The 24606-nt window shown below is 35.0% G+C and overlaps 1 protein-coding gene and 1 pseudogene across 1 annotated transcript; both read right to left on the bottom strand.

Annotated features, from left to right (window-relative positions):
* Positions 1–1242: 1242 nt before the first annotated feature.
* On the bottom strand, positions 1243–2987 carry LOC116117533 (alcohol dehydrogenase 1-like; the record flags this gene model as incomplete). The annotated part of the gene is made up of 7 exons (XM_031403545.1): positions 2806–2987; positions 2240–2565; positions 2062–2144; positions 1893–1968; positions 1724–1785; positions 1515–1610; positions 1243–1404 (listed from the first exon to the last, which is right to left on the bottom strand). Coding segments are annotated over exons 1-7 (987 nt in total), but the record flags the coding sequence as incomplete, so codon positions are not given.
* A 12769-nt stretch (positions 2988–15756) lies between these two features.
* Positions 15757–24598, bottom strand: LOC116117518 (annotated as a pseudogene).
* Between the last annotated feature and the right edge of the window lie 8 nt (positions 24599–24606).

Raw genomic sequence — 24606 nt, forward strand, 5'->3', positions numbered from 1 at the left:
GTAATGAGTGTTTTGCAAGTTGCCTTGACACATGGACAACTCTCATCCGTTCTTCTCTTAAAATGAGATAGAGTTGGTATAAGATATCTTTGAGGCGATATGAGCTTGACATGAAGTACAATTTGTCTTTTAGGCATTTATTGAGTTGACATCAACGTGACTTTTTAGGCATAACAGATCGGCACGTCAAAAATAGTATGTTTGTTTCATTTATAGCTATCCATTTTATTCAAACTTAGATCATATGGTTGAAAATTAAGTGATATAAATGAAATGGTGTTAAGAAACTATGAGATGGTAAGGTACTAAAAAATTCTTAGAGAATCTGCTGTCACACATGAACATTTTCTTGCATGCAAAAGACTTTTTTTTTTTTTTTTTTTTTTTTTTAACCCCAAAGGGTTAGCCTGATGATCAATGAGATTTACTTCTTTCATTGATTTCTTGGATTCAAACCTTGAAATCATCAATTACATTTGTGGTTGACCTTGGAATATTGGGCTTGTAAGGTATTCAATAGGTCTTAGAGACTAATTAAGGTGTGCGCAAATTGGCCCGAACACCCCGGTCATCCAAAACAAAGAAAAAAAAAAAAACCATATTTTTTCATATATGAAATCTAGTGTTCAATTATGTTCTAATACTATTTGAGGTGCTGAAATTTGCTTTACAATAAGAGATTGTCCCAAAGTCTCTTTCAGCCATAGGTGAAGTTGTTTTAGCCAGCAATTTTTAAGATACCTGGACACATTTTGAATAAAAAATGATAACGGTTTGCTTCCACTATATTAGCTAGCCAGGATTGACTGCAAACTTGCACATTCCATTTCTACTTTAGCAAAAAGCCTAAGAATATTGAGTGTATTAGAGAATTTCATAATGTTCCCTCAATCAATCTCCTAACCAAAGTTTTATTGTATAAAGATGAAATTTGAACAACTGAATACACTCATATATTCTCTTTTCCAGTAAAGAATACAACTGAATACACACCAACATTTACCACAAGTACTTAATATGCATATACACATTGTCATAAAGACGACGTTTATTTATGTGCCAATTCAAGAAACTCTTGCTTTCTACAACCAAATCCTACTCTTCCATAACTTTTCCACTTCAAGCTCCTGCAACATTTTACATGGAATTAATATGTGCGTATGCATAATTTTAGTAAGCATTTAAATTTTCCCATGTTGAAAGTTAGTTTAAAACCGGTTGATTTCGAATTAGTTTGCATACCTTGGTCATATATTTTTCAACCACAGAGGGAAGGTCAAAACGGGGCTTGTAGTTTCCAAAGAATGTGCCCTTGAGTGTTCTTTCATTCAGTAAATTCATAGGGTGAGTCTTGAACACAGCATCTTTATGAGGAACCCCCACAAGAACAGCAACACTCCAACCCTGAGATTAAATTTTATTGCTCTTTAGCATTCTAAAATAAACATGTTTGGACTAATAGTTCATGCTAAATTTAGTTTGATGTAGGAGGGATGTGAACTTTATGAACTTACATCATGGACACATTCAAATGCAGAAATCATGGCGTCAACATTTCCAGTACATTCAACGCTTCTGTCTACTCCTCCATTGGTAATCTCAGCAATCACCTAGTATTTCAGCAATGTGCAGGATAATTGTTTAGATCATTATCAGATATTAGATCAGAAATATTAATGTGAACACTAGTAGGAATATGAGGAAAAAGAATCTAGAGACAAACCTCTTGAACTGGTTTCTTGTGATCTTTTGGGTTCACAAATTCAGTCACTCCAAACTTCTTTGCTGAAAAAACAAAGTAAAATCTCAGAACTGTAGCAAGCAATGGTTCTTTCACTGATAGATTTTAACTCTTAGTTATAGTTATATATTGTAAGAAACAGATAGTTTACCTTCTTTAAATCTATTTGAATTCAAATCAACACCAATAATCCTAGAAGCCCCAGCAATCCTTGCTCCTTCAGCAGCCTATCGAATGTAACAAACATAAATTTCATATGGTCATTGAAAATTTTAGTGAAAGACACTAAAACAATTCATATGGGCAGTAAAAATACACACAGCAAGCCCCACAGCACCCAAGCCAAAGATAGCAACTATTGACCCTTTTAAAAGTTTTGCAACATTAAGAGTGGCACCAAGACCTAATAAAAAACAACAAAAATTAATTCATAACCAATTCAACAAAGAATTGAGTTTTACTGGAATAAAAGAAAAAAATATTCCCATGTTTCTGTACCTGTTGAAATTCCACAGCTGAGCACACAAACTTTGTCAAGAGGAGCCAAGGGGTTGATCTTGGCAACACAACCAACATGGACCACTGTGTACTCACTAAAAGTTGATGTGCCAACAAAATGGTAAATTGGTTTGTCATTGATGGAGAATCTTGATTTACCATCATTGGGCATAACACCCCTGTCAGTGTTGATCCTAAGAAGATCACACATGTTGCTCTCTTCAGACTTACAGTGAGCACAGTCTTTGCATTCCCCGGTGATCACAGGGAGCACATGATCCCCCGGTTTGAGATCAGTCACCCCCTCACCAACACTCTCCACAATCCTATGCACCAATAATCACCATACAGAATCAAATCAGCATATGCATGAACGAAATGTACATTCAGATATTTAAAATGGTGCACAAATATAAAAGTTCACATACCCTCAAGCCTCATGGCCGTAGATTCTAGGAAATAGAGGATTCTGCTCCTGAGAAATAAAAATAATAATAATAATAAAAAAGATATCATTTCGATGAATTCAGAGTGTATACAAGTCACTACAAAGCGTTTTTGTTTACAAAATTGTGAAGATATTTACCTTGGCTTCCCAGAAGTAAACATCGGTATGACAAAGGGAAGTGTAGAGGATCTTCAAACGAACTTCTTTTGCTTGTGGAGGAGCCACCTCCACTTCTTCAATTACCAATGGCTTTCCAGCTTCCCACGCCACAGCAGCTACATAAAATGATATAAAACTCATTAGTTGCTAAGGAAAAAAAAAATATATATATATAATAGAGGAAACTTATGAAGCATAAACTCTTGAACTTTAGAAACGTAAAATGATCAAAACAATGTACCTTTCAGCGTATGACCTGACTAGCAGTGCATGCCATCTCTTCCTATACTTCGAAATTGACAACGAAACACAGAGTTGAAAGATTAAATTTTGGGCAAATTTTTATAAGCTTTAGTAGTCTTTGCTCTTGGTGGGTAATGGTTGTACTTTGAGGGGATACTTATACCCCATGAAAACAAACAAAGGGTTACATTTAAGGTATTATATTAATGAGATTCTTATTGGCTTAATTTCCTCTTTTCAACCAAACAGTTTCCGAAAACAACATGGAATTGGCGGCTGTGACAATACCGTTGCCAGATTTTGTTTCGAGCTTGGATACAAAACCATTCCCAGTTTTGGTTCCTGGGATTTATGCCCCTGGTTTAGTGGTTTTATTGTTGGTTTATCTTTAATTTAATACAAAACCATTCTCAGAGTTAACGACTTTTTCTGACCCAAAAAATAGTTTACTGACATAAAGGGCTGTAATTGAGCCGAGCCGAATTGAGTATTTGGCTAATCAAGTTTGGCTCGATTACAAATGGTTAGAGCTCGAGTTCGAGCCAAGCTTATCAAGCTTTGGATTTCAGCGCATGGCTCGAACTCGAATTGTATAACGAGTTCAAGCTGAGTTGACTTGGCTCATCTTGAGCCGAGTTTTTTTAAGTCCTACATGAGCCGAACCGATAATATAATATTGAATTGAATTAGTAAGTTGCTGTTATCTTGCTTAGGGTCGTGCTAGGATTACAGGATTTAGCAGGGCAAATCCGTCACATACTTAGGGAATATTCTAAGCGTATCCCTAATTTAATATATTTTTCCATAATAATATTAATATATAATTACAATTTCCCAGATTTTTTTGAAAGTCAAACTTGCAATTCTTCTCTCTCTGTAGAGGTGAGTTGAAACGTTCATGAAAGGCACCTTGACACGCTAATCACAAGTCCATAAAATTGCATAAATAATAAAGCTCGAGTAAACAAATGTCAAATCTTAAGAGAACTACTTACAAAGTACCAAACTAATTTATTTTATTACTATTTAATAAAACAAAATTTTAAGAATGAATTAATTAAAAATAAAACAAATTAAAAACTAAACGAAAGCAAAATTTTATTAATACTTTGAAAAAAAGATCAATATGACTAAACCTAGGATATATATTTTACACCAATTTAATCCTATGCATTGACAATTATTGCTAACTTAATTAAGCTTATTCTAAAGGCTAAACTCCATAATATTTCACTAACTTTCTCTCGAATAATTAGTAAATTAATCCTTAAGCAATAACCCAAAATATCTCTAAAGTGGATTTAGAAGCTAAGAGATCATTAAGTTCTATAGAATTTACCAGAGCCTCAAAGATCACGATAACCTATCTCTAACGTTCACTCAATTTATGGTTTTATTACCTTAGACTAATCAGGTTTCATCTCTCGATTTTAACCTAACTCATAAAATCATTCAACTCTCAGGCCCTTAAGAATTGAAAGCATTATACACAGTAATAAAACTAAGAATTAATGCTAAATGAAAATTAACAACAATAAGGTCAACACATATTCATAAATTGGGCTACATCTTTAGCCCTAAAAAAGGAATTTAGTCCATAATTGCAGTAATAAAAACAATTATTGTATTAACAAACATGAGTTCGAGAAAGAAAATAGAAAACTTCTTTAATTGGTGAACGAAAACTGCAAGAATTCCGATCTCCAAAATAATAGCTGCTCTTTCTCCTTCTCTAACCTCCCTAAAAACTAATTAAAGACCCTTATTTATAGTGTCAAGGTTTGGAGGTTAATTAGGAAAGAATTAATTGCCTAAACCATTTCTATCATCGCGATGATAGTTCTTTCTGTCCCAAAAGTCTAGAATATTCAGAATCTAGTGAAGTCATCAACATGAACTTGTAGCTCTGTAAATAAGCTGTCCAATACCACAAGAATCATCGAATTAAGATTTCTATAGCTCAAGTTATGATAAAAACATCGAAGCATGCTTATCTTGACAAATTTCCATGTTTTATGTTTTATCTTTAACACGTCACAACTTTCTCGTTTCAACTCCGATTCTTGTACCGTTTGTTCTTACTCGTCATGAATTCCATCGAAATCATTCTTCTTCATTCCAATATCGTTTTTAACCTCAAAATACACCTGTGATCTCATAAAAGGTATTTATGAAATAATTAACTCAAATTTCATAATAAAAACACATTTTTCCACAAATAATTCAATTGAATCACTAACAAAACATGTATTTTCAAGCTCTTATCACATCTTCTCTTCTTAATCCTAGTTTCGTGTTTGAGATTGAAGACAGTTAAATGAAAAAAACTTCCACAACCCTCATTTTCCTCTGACCTTCCTTTTTCTTTCAATTTTTTTTTGTGCGAATTTCTTCAACCCTAGCTTTACGAAGAAACAAACAACTTCCTTTTTCTTATTCTCTAAACTTCTACTAATTACTTCTCTTCTTTATCTACGTGCACCATTATTATTCCCTTGATTTTTCTTTTCCCTTATCTTTATATCCTCTTGGACTAGACTCACTCTAGATCCTCATTCTAGATCCATTCACCCACGAACGCTAAAACTATATTTTTTCCAATTAAATCATGGATTTTTGGTCAAACAAAGAAGGCTTTGTTGAAGAAGATTAGATTTAGATGGTTCAAGCTGCCAAACTTCATTTCTCATACTGAAATTACTGAAATTTCAGCTGATAATGATACCTTTGCACAACTCTGTCGCAAAACGTTTTTAGGGATTTCAAGGTTTAGACTTCATACTCTATTTTCGATTTGGGAAATTTGGTTTGGGGGGCTTATTTCATGTTTTTTCATTAACTACATTGGGGTGAAATGTTATTTTTACCAATTTTTAAGATTGAAGATAGCGTTTTACTACCCCATAGTTTGTAAAAGTCACTAAAGTAACCTTGCATATACGAACCAGCTCAGGCTCGCGAGCCGCAAGTTCGAATTGAGTTAACTTGGCTAATTTCGAGCTGAGTCTTTAACAAACTTTAGAAGAGTCGAGTCAGCCGCGAGCTGCTCGGCTCATCTAACAGTGTTAAATTTGACATGTTCCCATCCCCACACTTTTAAAATACCATTTTACTACCCAACATTAGCAATTTTCATTGTGAGGAAGGGCAAGATGATCAAAAGTTAGTCAAAATTGAGGGCAGGACGGTCTTTTGACTTCCTTAATCACTCCTAAAAAGCCAGCTGTCTTTAGCAATTTCTCAACCTTTTTCCAGCCACTTTCTCCACTGAAAATCATCCCCACCTCGCCATTCGACTCATTGTTGAGGGCGTTAGCCCCATTAGTGACGATCGTCATAAAATTAGGTTGTTTTCAAATGGTTGGGGTTGCAAAAAAGCGACTGTCTCGCGGCAACAATGGCCGGTTGTAATACCCAAGATGTTAAAGGCATGTTCCCAACTCAAAATAGTCATTTAGATGTTAATTTTATGTTAAAAAACATAAAATCTAACTAAGGACAAAATAGTCAATTCATTTGTAACGGTATGAATCAATTATCCATAAACAGGTATTAGGGGCAAAATAGTCATTTTTCCTATAGATAAGAATTGAAAAGGTCAAGGATTAATAGACTTAATTGCATTAATTAAGTAATAATTATGTCTAGTGTGAAATGACCAAAATGCCCTTATATGAAAAATTAAGGACTAATGAGTTATACAATTAAAATAATTTGCCAATAGCATAATTTTGGAAAATTAATGAAATATTTTCCAATAAATGAGAGGAAATTCGTTCAACCTAAAAGAGATATCATTTCTTCAACCTTTCTTCCATTTTCTCTCAAATCTTCCATGAAACAAGCTTTCTCTCTCTAAGTTTTAAAGGAGTTTTGCATAATTTTTCAAGGAGAAGAAGATAGGAGCCTTGGATCTTCAAGTTGAAGGGTTTAAGGTGAGAAATAAAAACCCTAGTTTTGATCAAGTTGAAGGGTTTAAGGTAAGGAATAAAAACGCTAGTTTTGATGTAATTTGAAGATTTGAGGTAGATGTTAAGGTATAATGTTATATATGTACGAATAAGGTGTAAAAGAAGATAAAGGCAAAGGATTTGGTGGGGGAAATCTTTAAAAAGGTAAGGAAGAACCTCCCATGACTTTAGGAATTATGCTAGGATTTGTAGATTTTAATGAAACCTTGAATTAAGGCTTTAAGGCATGTAATTAGTTGATGACACGTGTAGTTGAACTCATTAATGTTATTTATTGCCTTGAATTCATTATACATGAAGTTATTGCCATTTGTGTTTTATGAGTTGTTGTGTTTAATTGAAGAAAATGAACTATTGATGTTGATTGTGACAAAACTTGTAGTATTGAAGGCCACATGGTGTTGAATGGTTGCTATTAGAAGTGTTGATGTGTTATTTGCATTAACTTACAATGTTACAGCAATGATGGATGATCATGGGAGTGAGGTTTTACACTTTCCTTAAGATGTTAAAGACTATCAAGGGGAGGTTTAATTCCATAAGTTGACATATTTGTTAATTGTCAATAGAAGTTTATATGGCATGGTTTAATATGAAAAATTCGGATTTGGCAATTTTAGGAGTTATGTTAAACATGCTTAAGTATTTCAACCATAACTTGACTTATAAAAATCAAAATGAGATGATTCTTGAAGCATTAGAAAGTTAAGACATAACCCTATAACTTTTATGTTTATGCCAAGAGCCAATTCACTTGAGAAATTGATGGAAAATGGCCTGAAGAATAAATTTCTAGTTATTAAAGTTTAAGATTTAACATGATCAATTCTTATGATTATGAATTGATTATTAATGTATTGTTGTAATTAAGCCATGTTCTAATATTTACCCATTAGTTTGATGATCTTTGAAAGATATACATGGTCATGGATGCGAATGCATGATTAATGTTATGAAATGGCATGAAGATGTAATGTAATATATGTTTCAAGATGATGAATGTGAGCAAGAGGTAATATAAATGGATTGATAATCCATAGATGAATCAAAAGTATTAAGCTCACTAAAACATGTATTTAAATGCCATAAAATGTTAGAGATGTATATAGATAGGATAGAAAACACGTAAGCATATCCTTGTATACCGGTTGAGGAAAGATGAATATATGCTTTAGATGCTAAATAACGCGTAAGCACGCCTCTCAATGATATGAGCTCTAGATGAATTTGATGCTAGATGACAGGAAAGATAAATATATGCTTTAGATTCTAAATAACGCATAAGCACGCCTCTCGGTGATATGAGCTCTAGATGAATTTGAGACTAGATGATATGAAGTGCTTAAGATGCTAAGAAAAGTTTGATCGGCTAGATTAGGGGTGTAAACGAGCCGAGTCGAGCCGAGTATCACCTTAAATGAGCCTGGCTCGGTTAAGCATTAGACGAGTTTGAGTCGAGTCATGAGTCAACCGAGTCAGGAAAATTCAGCTCGTGACTAAACGAGCCGGCTCGTGACTCGACTCGTTTAACACGAGCTCGAATTAGCTCGATTATGAGTCGATTACGGCTTGTTTGGCCCTTTTTTAATATAATCTGTCGATCTTGTTTTACACAAATCAGATTCAATTTTTAATAAATTTGCATCTAAATCAACATAAATCACATCCAAATCAACATAAACAACGTATTACACAACAAATTATATAATCCAAGACAAAAAAAAAAAAAAAAAAAAAAAACCGCAAATGTCCATCAAAATTATCATCAAAACGGCGTAGAACTCAAACTTTCAAGTTAAATCTCTAATGATTACTTCTGTTCTGAATTTTAAAACAAAAAAAAAAAAAAAAAAAGTTAATATCAATGTTAGAATGAAATAAGAATAATATAATAAATATATTAAATTACAAGTAGCTTTAAAGAGATTTTGCCACAACTTTGTTGCTGTAAAACTAAAGTTTATCTACTTACGCTACAAATTTTAATTATTCTACTTAGGCTTAAAATACTTTTCATTTCCCAAATTTCTTTTGAGCTAAAAAATTTCCTCTTTTTTCTGTATTAATTTTAATTGTCTGTATCATTTATCTTCAACTACTAGATTAGAATTTCATATTCTGTCAAACTAAATTAGCTTTTGGATTCTTATGTTAATATAGTAGATTGGAGGAAGAGCTACCAAATCAATCCTCTTTATGAGCTCTTCCATGGCTGCCTAAATCTCCAACTAGCAAATCAGCCGTCAACATAGTTGTTAATATATTTCCTATTTTAGTTTTATAATCCGAATGAGCAGCAGCTGAACAAGATCTACAGACTACAGCTATAACCATCATTCATTATTCAACTGCGCATCACACCAAAAATAGTTTTACAGTAGTTGTCCATTCCCTAAACCAAATCAAAACAATTTTCTAAACATCTCTGCACTAACCTAACTACAAATAACCAAACACAACTACAATAATCCAAAAAAGAAACCCAACTACAAATGAAGGAACGAACCTGTTGTCGTCAAAATGCACAACTCCTCACACATTCTGCGCAAAAATCAGTGTCGTCGGCAATGAACAGGGCAACAAAAAGCAGTGGTTATCGGTGATTGGGTAGTTCTTGTGTTTGTGGGTGGCTTGGTGTGATAATAGGGAAATTATTTTTTGGGTTTCTTGTTTTAGGGTTCTTGATTTGGGGAGACTGAATTTTCAATTTTCCACGATTTGATTTTGGCTTTGGGTTAATTGGTTAAGGGTTTATTTGTGATTTTTTAAACCTTTTAATCTTTTACATGTCAAAATTCAAAAAAAAACCAAAAACTTGTATTTATGCGCAGAAAAACCCTAAACGAGCCTCTATTGGCTGGCAAGTCGAATCGAGCCGAGTCGGGATAGACTCGAACTCAGCTCGGTAACTTACTCGAGTCGAATTCGAGCCAGCTCGGCTCGATTATAATTGAGTCGAGTTCGAGTATTTAACGAGTTGAGCCGAGCCGGCTCGCGAGCAGCTCAGCTCGACTGACAGCCCTAGGTTAGATGTTGGACGATTCATATGCATTTAGTTGCATTACATGAGTTATGATGTTATTTACATCATGAGATGATTTGTACTCATGTTAGATGATATTTAGATGTTATGTCTTGACGTGTGATGTGTATGCACTATGTTTACATACTTTTTTGTTTGTGTACACTTAATGTTTTATATGACCATGGGGAAGATGATGAAAAATATATTAGTTAGTAAAGAAAAAGAACCATACTTAGATGCAAAAGAGGTGTGGTATGTGAATGAATGTGTTTGAATGAATGTCAAATAACATACTTGGTATTAAATGGATCATTCCTTAATGAGTAATTAGCGCTCACCCTTTCATGGTTGAATGTTTTACAGGTAATCCAGAAGCAAGGGATGCTGGAGATAGCAAGGCTATGCATGAGGGGAGATAATTTATTGTCATCCTGACGTTTTATCTTGATATAAATAATGTAAATGACAAATATTTTTGAAACACCTTTTTGAAGCTTCCACCATATGAATGAAAATAGCATTAATATGTTTTGATTGATTGATGCCCAAATGAATTTAAGTTTTTACTTTTATTTTTGAAGGTACAAATTTTGATCCTACGGTACATCTTATAGTAATGTTTCGGACATTATTATTACTCTTCCACATGTTTTCTAGATACAACTCGTTCTCCAGACATGAATTCTCTGGATTCTCATTGAGAGATATTCAAGGGTACGTGACTAAGGAGGGGTTTTACACAGGTCACTGGCGGCAAACGGCGAGATGGGAGGGCGAGTGGAGGTAGGGGTTTTGAAGAGGTGAGGATGGGGATTGGAATGGTGGTGACAATGGTGATTTCTGGTGTTAATAACGGCTGGAATCTAGCCATGAAACAGTGAGATCGCGAAACAACCAAATAGATGAAAGATGGAATGCATAGAGAATGATGTATGTGATACTATAACATGTATATTCATATTTTGCAAAAAAAAATTCAATTAAATTGAAAACAAATAAGGTATAACTTGTTACCTTAAGCCCTTAGCAACCTTGGAGACTTTTAATTTCAAGAGAAATTAAACAAAAGAGTATCCACACTAAGATAAAAGAAGAATTAGGCCAAGAGAGACATTTAGGGTTCTAAGAAATTTTGATTTCTATCTTAAAATTGGTTTATCATTTTCTTTATATATGTAGCATTGTAAACAATTCAATAATTGTTTTAGACTTCCTTAAACAATTCCATAATTGTTTTAGAGTTGTAAATAATTTCATAATTATTATGAAGTTATTAAATTTCTTTAAATAATAACATTGGATTAACATTTAATCACAATTAATAATTTAACTCTTAAATTGTTTACATAATAATTTAACCCTTAAATTGTTCATATGTTTAAAATTACAACTCATTGTTAAATTCAATTTAATATAAAGAAAATGATTAATTATGAATTGGAATTCTATTTAATTCCAATTAGCAATTTAACTCTTAAATTATTCATAATAACTAATATAACCTTCAATTGAATCTAATTCAATGATAATAATATAAATAACTTTATTACTCTTGGTAGGTGCTAGCCAACCTTCGATAATCAACTCTCTTTGGTTATTTCTTCATTCTCCTTAGTTTTTTATGTGTGACCTCTTAGGTTTACTGTGGCCCAGTTGTGGGCCCAATATCATAGTCTATTCTGATATGTTTTGTCATAACTCTTTATGAATAAAACTCCCACCGATTATTGTAGACATCTAGCAATGTTCCATAACCCCTAAGTCACAATGAAGATATACTCCAACGAACCCTTTTATAATCATGTGCGTTGTATAATCAAATCTTTCTATTGTCTAATCCCAATTAAGAATGGATTCATGGTATGTCAAAATCCTTATCTTAATTTTATATCAAATTGACAATCAATACATATGGAACGTGTCACCATGAAACAACCTTTCAGATAACATTTTATATACCCCGATCGGACCCTTTTCCAATGTATCTTGACATTTGTCTAGGAACTTAATATTAATCTATACCAAGTCAACGGATCCCATCTTGACTATCACTTGTCCTCATACATAAACAACACATGGCCAAATCGACTTATTAACACATGACATGATTAGCCTCGTGTTTATACATCATATGAACCATATGCATTTATGCAGAATCTAACCATGATATCTCTGGTTTAAGGATTAATAATACACTAGTATGATCTTATGATGAATCATTTACTACATTTTAAATATCCATGTGATTTATCATAAATGGTCATATTCGATAAACAGTTCACTAACCGCTTATCCATGCTAATGTCCTAGTGATATAACTTTTATAATTACCCACACTAATACCATCACATGATATTTTACGGAGGCATTCAACATGCCTACTATATAATATTATTGCCCAATTAATATTATCTATGTAGGGAATACTTTGATGATTTTGATATTTTAAAGATTTGTATCATCCGGATATTTCACATATAATATAATATAAATGAAGCAATAAACCACATGTGAAATAAGAACATTTTTTTTTATTGATAAGATAAATATGTACTGTATATACAAAATATATACATTAACATATATATACAAAACATAATACCTTGGAACCGACGACACGATTGGTTCCTAGGGCATACACTAACAATAGGTAGCGGTCGGCGAACGGTGAGTGATCAGGCACCAAAAGGTTGGGGGTTTTGTTAAGGGGTTGATGGTGAGTCTAGGGGTGGTGTCAATTTTGATTTTGGTTGTCGAAAATCACCAAAATCCGGCAAGAGAAATAACGCGAACCCTAGCGGCAATTGGCATAAAATTGGGTGGAATCAGGTGGGGAGAGAGGGAAAATGGGGAAAGTGGTGTCAATTTTATGTCGATTTCCCGTGCCAAAATTTGGTTGAGGTGCGTTGCGGTTGCCGATGATTGGGGGTCAATCTTTGTTGGGGGTATTTTTGTCCTTATAATGTATTTAATAGAAATTGTTAAAGGAATATAATTTTTGGGTGGTGAAATGGTGTTTTAAAAGTGTGGGGATGGGAAAATGTTTGTGAGCTATTTTTTGCGTGGGAAAAAGTTGTCAAACTCTTAATTTAATGATACCAAACAAATGATAAACACAGAAGATGGATGTTTCTGGAGTAATTTAAAATCAAGATGCTCGACACCTAATCCAATAACATATGAGATCAAGCGGACGGCTATTTGCGTAATATTCAGACCCCATCAACCTTTATCAGTTTTTTTTTAATTGCTTCTCTTCCCGGGTACAAATAAATGAAGAGTAATATTATACTACTCTTTTACACTATTTTCATTATATTATGATGTAGCATATGTTATAATCATACAAATTTTTAATTTTTTAATTTTTTTAATATTATAAAAGAATTTGTATAATTGTGACATATGCTATATGATGATATAATAAAAATTGTGTAAAAAAATGATGTAAATACAGCATTACTCATAAATGAATAATCAAAGAATAGTGCCGTTGTTTTGTAATGAACAAACAAGATTATAATAAGCGACTGCAGCTCTGGAAGTTGAATTTGTTTGTAGTTTACTGTAATTATTGCTTAAAAATAAGCATAAAGCTATGCTAATGAATTGTAGATCTGTAATTATTATTTCTTCTTCATACATATATCACCACAAAATCTTTCACATATAATATTCAATTTTTTCTTTGTATTTCTCTTTTCAGTTTTTCAGCAAAGTCTCCTGAAATCCCCAATTCTATTGGAAAAGACTCAAGGTACTTGTGATTGAGCTTAAAAAAAAAAAAAAAAAAGGGAATAGTTAACGAAGTTACGGAGTAGTAGTATATACGTCAACTTTTATTAAATTATTTCTTCACTTTCATGAAAGACAAATCCAATAATCTCCAGTCTCATCTTTTGTGCATAATAATATATTTGGGTCATTGGCAACTTGTTATTTATATCCAATGTGTTTTGTCTTCTTTCTCTTTTCTGGTTCTAGATGTAAGCGGATTAGATGTCAAAGTAGTATACTGCATTTAGGGTCAACTTTGAGAGACATATAAAGTTAAAAACATACAAAAATACCGTATAATTTACAATCATCAAAACAAGTCTCAGTGAAAAGGCTCTGGCGAGAATTGAGGTTGACAAGCTAGTGGAGTTTGCAATAATAGGCAGGACCGTGGCTGGAGACAACTTCTTTTGTTGGAGGAGGCATAATTATAAAGTCAAATATAGAAGACATAGCTATACGGTGTATACTGGTGTCTAAATTATTGAAGTTGAATTTGTCCCATATCCTAATTTGGTGGACTGTTATATTATATATATGGTTGGCTTCTCTTATCCCTTGAGCTGTTTTGTGGAATAAGTTTTATCAAAGCCCACTTTATAATAGTATTAGAGTCAGTTTATTGGCGATGAGGGTTTGGATCTGGCCTTGCCACGCGCAACGTGAGAGAGGGTGTTGAAGTTGAATTTGTCCCACATTGTTATCATGGTATTAAGGTCAGATGAGGGTTTGAACTCAACCTTTCACATTGAGCGTGAGAGAGTATACTGAAGTTGAATTGTCCTACATCGCCAATATGGTATCACTCTACCTTTCATGCCGAGCGTGAGGGAGTGTACGTGGTATTACTCGACCTTTCATGCCAAGCATGCCGAGTGTGATCGATGGTGTTAAAGTTGAATTTGTCACATCGCTAACATGGTATCAGAGCCAGATGATGGTGTTGGATCGTATTGAAATTGAATTTGTCCAGTATCGCCAACATAGTATCAAGCTAGATGATGGGTTTGAACCCGACCTTGCATGCCAAGCCTAGGGAGTGTATTGAAGTTGAATTTATCCCACATCGTCAAATGGTGGACTATTGGACCCAACCTTGCACACCAAGCATGAGGGAGAGTATTGAAGTTGAATTTGTCTCGATCGCCAAGTTGGTGAGCTGTCATGATTTGGACCCGGCCTTGCACGCGATTGTGAGACAGGGTATTGAAGTTAAATTTGTCTCACATCATCAAGTGGTGGCTGTATAATGTATATATGTGATTGGACTATCTCTCCCCATTAGCCAGTTTTTTAGAGTGAATTATACCCAAACTCACTTTACCATAAATTATCTTTATCAAGATAGATGCCAATGTTTGTTTCATTTATAGCTATCCATTTTTATTTAAACTTTGATCATATCGATGAAGGATGCGAAGAACTATGAGTTGTTAAGGTACAACAAAATCTTAGAGAATCTGCTGTCATACAGTTCCTCTTCTCCCTCAATTTACGAATATTTATTGTGCAAAGTCCATATTTTCTTATATGAAATCCAGTGTCCCATTATTTAAGACAGATATGTAAAAGTCATCAGACTTATTTCTAATGCAGTTGAAGTTCTGAAATTTGCTTTACAATAAGAAATTGCCCTAAATCTTTTTCAGCCATATGAAGTTGTATAAGCCAGCAATTTAAGATACCTGGACACATCTGAATGAAAAATGACGAAGGGTTTTGCTTTTGCCATATTGGCTAGCCAGGATTGACTAAAAACTTGCAATTCCATATCTATTTTAGCAAACAGCCTAAGAATGTTGAGTAAAACAGAGCGCACAAAATGTACCGTAACTGAACCGAAAATTGATCTTCCAACAAAAAATTATTGTATAAAGATGAATAATAAGCCGAGTGTGAACAACTGAATACAATACACAACATTTAACAAAATGTAAATACTTGGATATTATCATAATAAAGACAACTTTAATTATGTGCCAATTCAAGAAACTCTTTTTCCTTCAACCAAATTCTACTCTTCCATGCGGATGATGCATCGAAGGCCTTCGCCTTAAGCATATACTCAAACGCCTTGTTGATCCTGAGAAGGAACTGAATGGGTGATGAACTTTCCACTTCAAGCTCCTGCAAAAATTTACATGGAATTAATATGTGCGTATGCATAATTTTAGTAAGCATTTAAATTTTCCCATGTTGAAAGTTAGTTTAAAACCGGTTGAATTCGAATTAGTTTGCAGACCTTGGTCATATATTTTCAACCACAGAGGGAAGGTCAGAGCGGGGCTTGTAGTTTCCAAAGAAGTGCCCTTGAGTGTTCTTTCATTCAGTAAATTCATAGGGTGAGTCTTGAACACAGCATCTTTAGAGGAACCCCCACAAGAACAGCAACACCCAACCCTGAGATTAAATTTTATGGCTCATTAGCATTCTAAAATAAACATGTTTGGACTAATAGTTCATGCTGAATTTAGTTTGATGTGGAGGGATGTGAACTTTATGAACTTACATCATGGACACATTCAAATGCAGAAATCATGGCGTTAACATTTCCAGTACATTCAAGCTTCTGTCTACTCTCCATTGGTAATCTCAGCAATCACCTAGTATTTCAGCAATGTGCAGGATAATTGTTTAGATCATTATCAGATATTAGATCAGAATATTAAGTGAACACTAGTAGGAATATGAGGAAAAAGAATCTAGAGACAAAACTCTTGAACTGGTTTCTTGTGATCTTTTGGGTTACAAATTCATCACTCCAAACTTCTTTGTGAAAAAACAAAGTAAATCTCAGAACTGTAGCAAGCAATGGTTCTTTCACTGATAGATTTTAACTCTTAGTTATATATTGTAAGAAACAGATAGTTTACCTTCTTCAAATCTATTTGAATTCAAATCAACACAATAATCCTAGAAGCCCCAGCAATCCTGGCTCCTTCAGCAGCCTAATAAAATGGAACCAACATAAATTTCATATGGTCATTGAAATTTTAGGGAAAAACACTAAAACAATTCCTAGGGCAGGAAAAATACTCACAGCAAGCCCCACAGCACCCAGACAAAGATAGCAACTGTTGACCCTTTTGAAGGTTTTGCAACATTAAGAGTGGCACCAAGACCTAATAAACAATAAACAAAATTAATTCATCACCAATTCAACAAAGAATGAGTTTTACTGGAATAAAAGAAAAAAAAGTATTCCCATGTTTCTGTACCTGTTGAAATTCCACGCTGAGAACACAAACTTGTCAAGAGGAGCCAAGGGGTTGATCTTGGCAACACGCAACATGGACCACTGTGTACTCACTAAAGTTGATGTGCCAACAAAATGGTAAATTGGTTTGCCATTGAGGAGAATCTTGATTTTCCATCATTGAGCATAACACCCCTGTCAGTGTTGATCCTAAGAAGATCACACATGTTGCTCTCTTCAGACTTACAGTGAGCACAATCTCTGCATTCTCCGGTGAACACAGGGAGCACATGATCCCCGGTTTGAGATCAGTCACCCCCTCACAACAACTCCACAATCCTATCACCAATAAACACATACAGAACAAATCAGCATATGCATGAACGAAATGTACATTCAGATATTTGAAAGGTGACAAAATATAAAAGTTCCATACCCTCCAGCCTCATGGCCGTAGATTCTAGGAAATAAGGATTCTGCCCCTGAGAAATAAAAAAAAAAAAATTAAAAACAAAAAAAAAGATATCATTGATGAATTCAGAGTGTATACAATCACTACAAAGCGTTCTTGTTTATCTAATTGTGAAGATATTTACCTTGGCTTCCCAGAAGTAAACATCGGTATGACAAAGGGAAGTGTGAGGACTCAAACGAACTTCATTTGCCTGTGGAGGAGCCACCTCCACTTCTTCAATCACCAATGGCTTCCCAGCTTCCCACGCCACAGCAGCTAACATAAAAGAAAACAAAACTGATGTTACAATAAAGAGTGATAACTGAGACACATAAAAAGCCAACTTGAGTCCAATAAACATAAATTCTTGAACTTTTTTATGTAAAAGAACAAAACAATGTACCTTTGCAACGAATGACCTGACCAGCATGCATGCCATATTTTATTTTCTTGGACTTTGAAATTAAGAAAAGATTAAACACAGAACTGAAAGATTAAATTTTTTATAAGCTTTAGGACTCTTTCTCTTGGTGGGTAATGGTTAGATCAGTTTGAGGGGATATTTACCCCATGAAAGCAAACAAAGAGTTACATTAAGGTATTATATTAATGAAATTCTATGGCTTAATTTAGAACTTTTCAACAAAACAGTTTCTGAAAACAACAGGCAGCTGGCGGCTGTGACAATACCATTCCCAGATTTTGGTTCATGGGATTTATAAGTCCCTGGTTTAGTGGTTTCACTGTTGGTTTATTCTTTTTTGATCAAGACTAATATAAAGACAAAAGGTGACGATGTTCCTGGAGTATTTTAAAAGTGAAGATGGATGCCAATTGATAAAAGACCCCACCAATCTTTTCAATTGACACTTAAATAAATGAAATGTATTAGATTCTAGTATTAAATAAAGATTAACACAAGTATTATCTTTTGATTATTATTATTTTTTATATTTAAATTGTTTCTTTAAAAATTAAATAAAGAAATAGTGAAACCAGTGTTAAACAAAATAGTTATCAAAGATTAGGAGTAATCACTATTTTGTAGTTTTATATCGAACTTTCATTATACATTATTTCTTGACTTTCTTGCCAAAACAACATAAATAAAATGCTTCAGTCTCATCCGTCGGCATAAATATATATAATTCCGGCAAATTGACACTTGGTCTTCACACAGGTTTTTCTTTTCTGGGTTTCTAAACTATAAGCGGATAGATTGTCAAAGTACTATTGTATTTAGGTCCAACTTTGAATTAATATATCGTGTTAAAAACATGCGAAATAATATAATTTATCAAATACACCACAACAAAGTCTCAGTGAAAACGAGTTGTAGCAAGAATTAAGGTTGATTAGCTGGTCTAAGTTTGCAAAAACAGGCAGGACCATGGAAGAGAGACAACCTTATTATTGGAATAGAAAGGATCGACACGTCAAAAATAGGTTTGTTTCATTCATAGCTATCTATTTTATTCAAACTTAGATACTATGGTTCCAAAGTGATATAGAAAACGATGTTAGGAAAGAGTAAACGACTTTTTTCCCACCTAAATTATGGTCAACAACACTTTCCAACAAAACATAACTTTACTATCCAAAGCATTATTTCGTTGGTAAATTTCGTTGTGAGGAAAGACAGGATGACAAAATTCCGTTATATGTAAGGGTAGGATGGTCAATTTAAAATTCCACTTTGTTGATAAAAAACGAATAGGGAAAGAAGGCGGCGATTCATGGCCGACGAACGGTGAATAACCGAGTGTTGGGGAGGGGTTTTGAAGAGGGGAGGTTAGAGGTTGAAAGGTGGTGAAAGATTGGATTTTGGCGTCAGAATCAGCAGAGTCGACACAAAATAGTGAAACCCTAGGTGGTAGAAAGCGGCAAACGACAAGAATTGGGTCAGGAGGTTGGGGGTTTTGGAGATGGGAGGCCGATTAGTTGATTGGTGGTCTTAAAAAGGATTTTCGACACCGAAAGTAACGGGAAAGGGCAAGAATTGCGTGAACAACTGTGTGCAATGGCAAGCAAGTGGAGGGGTTAAACGGATGGGAATGGGGAGTGGGAGTGGGAGAGGTTTTGGTGGGGATAGTGAGGGAAGTATTTTGGTGGTGGGGGAGGGCTCAACGATGTCGGATTTAGGCTGAAATGGCCTAAAAATGGTGGTCGCGTGGTGGGCGCGGGTCATGGGAAATCGGCGATGGTTAAACTAATTTTGCTTGGTTTTCCATGAAATCTGATGGAAATCTTCTCCCATTCATCGATGTGCCTTTTTTCCAACTTAATGTCTTTAATTTGGCCAACATGCGCTTTTCTTCTTGGAAAACCCTCGATTGATGTGTGACCAAGGCCAAATCGGTCTTTTTTCGGTGTCGTCGATCTCCCCTACCACCACCAAAATACTCCCTCACTTCCCTCACCAAAACTCACTATCGTCCCACCCTTGTCTGCCCGCCATTTGTGTTGTCGGCTCAATTGGTTTTTGCACATCGTTTGCTTTTTCGGTCGATTCTGTCACTGAAAATCGTCCCTATCACCACTAATCGACTCACTGGCTTCCTCTCCAAAAGCCTCAATATCCTAATCCCGTTTGCTCACTAATCGTTGATGATGAAGCTTCCCTACCCTAGGGTTTTTTGAGTATTGCTTGATGAATTAGGTTTGATTCATTGGGTTGAAAGACGTGAGGGAAGCTTTATTTGAAGCGTTTGTGGTTTGTTTGTTGATTTTTCGATTGTCAACACTCGCCAACGCCATCAACTTCCACAGTTCCTAGAGTCACACACTAGCTCTTCGACAAAAGGTTGCTGACAATTGCCAACAAAGAAGAGGCTAAGAAGAGAAGAGAATAAGAAAGAAGGGGATTTTCGTCTTCACAATGGATATCACTGTATTTAACAAAATTATTAACGGAACATAATGTTCGGCTGGTAAAGTTGTATTTTGAAACTTTGTTGGTGAGAAGTGTATTAGACCATTATTTGGGTGAGAAAAATTCGTGTACTCTTCCATCTAGTACCTTACCATCTCATAGTTTCCTTCATCAGGCATTATTTGGGTGGGAAAAAGCGTTAGGCCAATATTTGGGTGGGAAAAAGTTGTTACTTGATTAGGAAACTATGAGATGGTAAGGTACTAGATGGAAGAGTAAACGAATTTTCTCACCCACAAAGTTTCAAAATACAACTTTACTACTCAAAGCACAATTCCGTTAGTAAATTTCGTTGTGAAAAGGGCATGTGATCAAAAGTCTGTAGATAAGAGCAAGATAGTCAATTAACATTAATTTTGTTTTTCTCCTTTTCTCTTTGCCCTAACAACGCGTTTCCTTTTTTGACCGATTGACTGTTATAAGAAACTTTCGGCCTTTCTGTGACCACCACAAGAAACCTCGAGTCCCACCATCAAAACCCCATCCTTTCCCCTCGTCGCACCCACGTTAGTCGTCCATAACCGTCGATTTGGGCCACTATCCTTTGCCGTTAGCCAATTTGGGAGACAAAACTCCTTCCATGACCACCCCTCGACTCACCGATGTCTCCCTTCCAAACCCCTATCCTCTCCGACCACGTCAACCATTGTCCGTCGTTCATCGCTCAACCATGGTTTTTTTTTTTTTTTGGTGTGTATTTTCTTGAAATTGGTTGTTTGTTGAAATTGAAGCTTGGGGTTGTTTGCTTGGTAATTGGAGTGTTTTTGACCGAAAATCCCACCAATCACCCTCCCCTTTAGCTACCCACCACTTGTTTGTTGTTTTCCCTAACCAAACCTAGAGTGAGTGGAGGCCGGTGAACGGTGGAGCAATCGTGTCAGGGTTGTTGGGGGTTTTGGAGAGAAAGTGCCGGTGGTTCAAAAGGTGGTGTTGAGAGGGATTTTCAGTGTCGGGAACAACCGGAAAAGCTTAAAGCGCGCAAGCCAAACCCAATGGTGGTGGTTGACGAACAACGGGGTGAGAAGGTTGATGGTGGGATGAGTTTTGGTGAGGGGGCTATGGGGAGTGGTGATGGGGTTGCGGGGCTGGTCAACGACGTCGAAAACAGGCTAATTTGGCTTGGTCGACGGCTTGCGGTGGGTGTTTTTGTGACAAATCGCTCAAATTCCGGCCATATTAGGATAAATTGGTTGGGAGATGATTGAGAAGATGAAAGAGTATTTTTGTCTTCACAATAAAATCATTATATTTAACAGAAATTAATAACGGAATATGATATTTGCGTAGTAAAATTGCATTTTGAAACGTGGAAAAGTGTCAGTAAGCCATTTTTGGGTGGGGAAAAAAGTCGTTTACTCTTTGCGTTAGCAAAATAGGCAAGACCATGGAAGAGAGAACACTTTATCATTGAATAGAAATGATTGACACGTCAAAAATAGTATGTTTGTTTCATTATAGCTATCCATTTTATTCAAAGTTAGATCAATGGTTGAAAATTAAGTGATATAATGAAAGGGTGTTTAGAAAACTATGAGTCGGTTAGGTACTAGAAATCTTAGAGAATTGCTGTAATACATAAACATTTTCTTGCACACAAAAGACCATATTTTATTTTTTCAAGAGGTAGGCAGTCAAGAGATTACTCTCTTTATTGATTTATTGAGTTTAAACCTTAAGATCATTTACCACATTGGTAGTTGAACTTTGAAGATTAAGTTTGTAAGGTGTTAATTGGGCCTTAAGGCTATCAAGGTGTACGCAAACTGATCTAAAATCCAATATTAAAAATAAAAATAAAAAAACCATATTTTTCTTATATGAAAACTAGAGTTCAATTATTTCTAGTACTAGTTGAGGTGCTGAAATTTGCTTTACAATAAGAGATTGTCCTAAGCAACTTTTAAGATACTTCCGACACATTTTTAAGAAAAATGATAACGTTTTGGTTCCGCTATATTAGCTAGCCAGACTGCAAACTTGCACATTCCATTTCTATTTTAGCAAAAAGCCTAAGAAATTGGGTGTAATAGAGATTTTAGAATGTTCCCTCAATCATCTCCTAACCAAAGTTTTATTGTATAAAGATGAAAGTTGAACAACTGAATACATTCATATCTCTTTTCAGGCAAGAATGCAATTGAATACAATACACAACCAAACTTTACCACAAGTACTTAATAGCATATACCACATAGTCATAAAGATACCTTATGATGTGCAATTCACGAAACTCTGTTAATTTCCTTCAACCAAATCCTACTCTTCCTGCGGATGTGCATCGAATCCCTTCGCCTTAAGCATGTACTCAAACGCCTTGTTGATCTCAGAGAATGGAACTGAATGGGTGATGAACTTTTCCACTTCAAGCTCCTACAACATTTTAAATGGAATTATATGTGCGTATGCAAAATTTTAGTAAGCATTAAAATTTCCATGTTGAAAGTTACTTTAAAACCGGTTGAATTCGAATTAGTTTGCATACCTAGTCATATATTTTTCAACCAGAGGGGAAGGTCAGAACGGGGCTTGTAGTTTCCAAAGAATGTGCCCTTGAGTGTTCTTTCTTTAGTAAATTCATAGGGTGAGTCTTGAACACAGCATCTTTATGAGGAACCCACAAGAACAGCAACCCCCAACCCTGAGATTAATTTTATGGCTCATTAGCATTCTAAAATAAAACGTGTTTGGACTAATAGTCATGCTAAATTAGTTTGACGTAGGAGGAATGTGAACTTTATGAAATTAATACATGGACACATTCAAATGCAGAAATCATGGCGTCAAATTTCCGGTACATTCAACGTTCTGTCCACTCCTCCATTGGTAATCTAGCATCACCTAGTAATTCAGCAATGTGTTAGGCAATGTTTAGAACATTATCAGATGCAAGATCAGAAATATTAATGTGAGCACGTAGTCAATATGAGGAAAAAGAATCCAGAGACAAAACCTCTTGAACTGGTTTCTTGTGATCTTTTGGGTTCACAAATTCAGTCACTCCCAACTTCTTGCTGAAAAAACAAAGTAAAATCTCAGAACTGTAGCAGCAATGGTTCTTCACTGATAGATTTTAACTTTAGTTATAGTTATAAATTGCAAGAAACAGATAGTTACCTTCTTTAAATCTATTTGAATTCAAATCAACACCAATAATTCTAGAAGCCCCAGCAATCCTTGCTCCTTCAGCAGCCTAATCGAATGTAACAAACATAAATTTATATGGTCATGAAAATTTTAGTGAAAAACTCTAAAACAATTCAATGGGCAGGTAAAAATGCTCACAGCAAGCACCACAGCACCCAAGCCAAAGATAGCAACTGTGACCCTTTTGAAGGTTTTGCAAACATTAGAGTGGCACAAAAGCCTAAAAAAAAACAACAAAAATTAATCATGACAATTCAACAAAGAATTGAGTTTTAACTGGAATAAAAGAAAAAAATATTCCCATGTTTCTGTTACCTGTTGAAATCACAGCTGAGAACACAAACTTTGTCAAGAGGAGCCAGGGTTGATCTTGGCAACACAACCAACATGGACCACTTTGTACTCAACTAAGGTTGATGTGCCAACAAAAATGGTAAATGTTTGCCATTGATGGAGAATCTTGATTTTCCATCATTGAGCATAACACCCCTGTCAGTGTGATTCAAGAGAAACACATGTTGCTTTTCGACCACAGTGAGCACAATCTTTGCATTCCCCAGTGAACACAGGGAGCACATGCTCCCCGGTTTGAGATCGATCACCCCCTCACCAAACACTCTCCACAATCCTATTCACCAATACAGATCAATCAGCAAATGCATAATGAAAGGTACATTGAGATATGAATACAAATGCAAAATTCATACCCTCAGCCTATGGCGTAGATTCTAGGAAACAGAGGGTTCTGCCCCTGTAAAAGAATAAAATAAATCATTTGGATGCATTCAGATAGTGTGTCCAAGTCACTACAAAATGTTCTTGTTTATCAAATTGTGAAGATATTACCTTGGAGCTCCCCCAAGAAGTAAACATCAGTGCGACAAAGGAAGTATAGAGGATTCTTCATACGAACTCTCTTGCTGTGGAGGTGCCACCTCCACTTCTTCAATCACCAATGCTTCCCAGCTTCCCACGCCACAGCCAGCTAAATAAAAGAAAACAAAACTCATTAGTTATA

The sequence above is a fragment of the Pistacia vera genome, unplaced genomic scaffold (assembly GCF_008641045.1).
Source record: "Pistacia vera cultivar Batoury unplaced genomic scaffold, PisVer_v2 Contig817, whole genome shotgun sequence".
NCBI lineage: Eukaryota > Viridiplantae > Streptophyta > Magnoliopsida > Sapindales > Anacardiaceae > Pistacia > Pistacia vera.